Genomic DNA, 536 nt, shown 5'->3' on the forward strand with positions numbered 1-536 from the left:
TGACCCTGTTTCCTCAACACCTGCCTCTGAAAAACCAGAATCAGCTGTGGTTGAATCCCTCAAGACTGCCTCGGTTGCACCTCAGAGCTCCACAGTGAGGTCAGAGGTTATGCCGTCAAACCCTGTGGTGATCCACCATGCCCAGGCCTCTCCGGTAGCTTCACAACAATCCCAGCAATCAACAGCACCCTCACCCATTCCCTCTGCCGCACAAAGACGAGAGTCTACCCCTTCACCCACCAAACAGCTCAAAAAACCCTCACTCGAGCAGACACTAATACCAAATAACAGCAGTAATGGAGTCTCTTCTAATGGCATTCATGGCAAAGGTCCTTCTCCAAACTTCATTGAGGAGATCCACGCAAGCCGCAGCAAGAACAAGAACAGAGCTGTGTCAATAGAGGTGAGTATTGTGCATGTTAAACCAAATGAATGAGGTGAAATTGTGCATTCCATTATTTAGTTACTCGTTTGATTGGTATCTTCAGGCGGCAGAGAAAGAATGGGAGGAGAAGAGGCAGAACATGGGTCATTAT

The 536-nt window shown here is 48.1% G+C and overlaps 1 protein-coding gene across 1 annotated transcript in view; it reads left to right on the forward strand.

The window, feature by feature from the left end:
- LOC107589979 (sickle tail protein) overlaps positions 1-536 on the forward strand; it is a 110,209-nt gene that overhangs the window by 100,044 nt on the left and 9,629 nt on the right. Inside the window, 2 exon segments of the mRNA XM_016278571.1 lie at positions 1-403; positions 489-533. The exon segment at positions 1-403 is cut by the window's left edge and continues 29 nt beyond it. Coding sequence (XP_016134057.1) covers positions 1-403; positions 489-533 — 448 coding nt within the window.

Source organism: Sinocyclocheilus grahami, unplaced genomic scaffold (assembly GCF_001515645.1).
Source record: "Sinocyclocheilus grahami isolate Dianchi unplaced genomic scaffold, SAMN03320097.WGS_v1.1 scaffold122.1, whole genome shotgun sequence".
Taxonomy (NCBI): domain Eukaryota; kingdom Metazoa; phylum Chordata; class Actinopteri; order Cypriniformes; family Cyprinidae; genus Sinocyclocheilus; species Sinocyclocheilus grahami.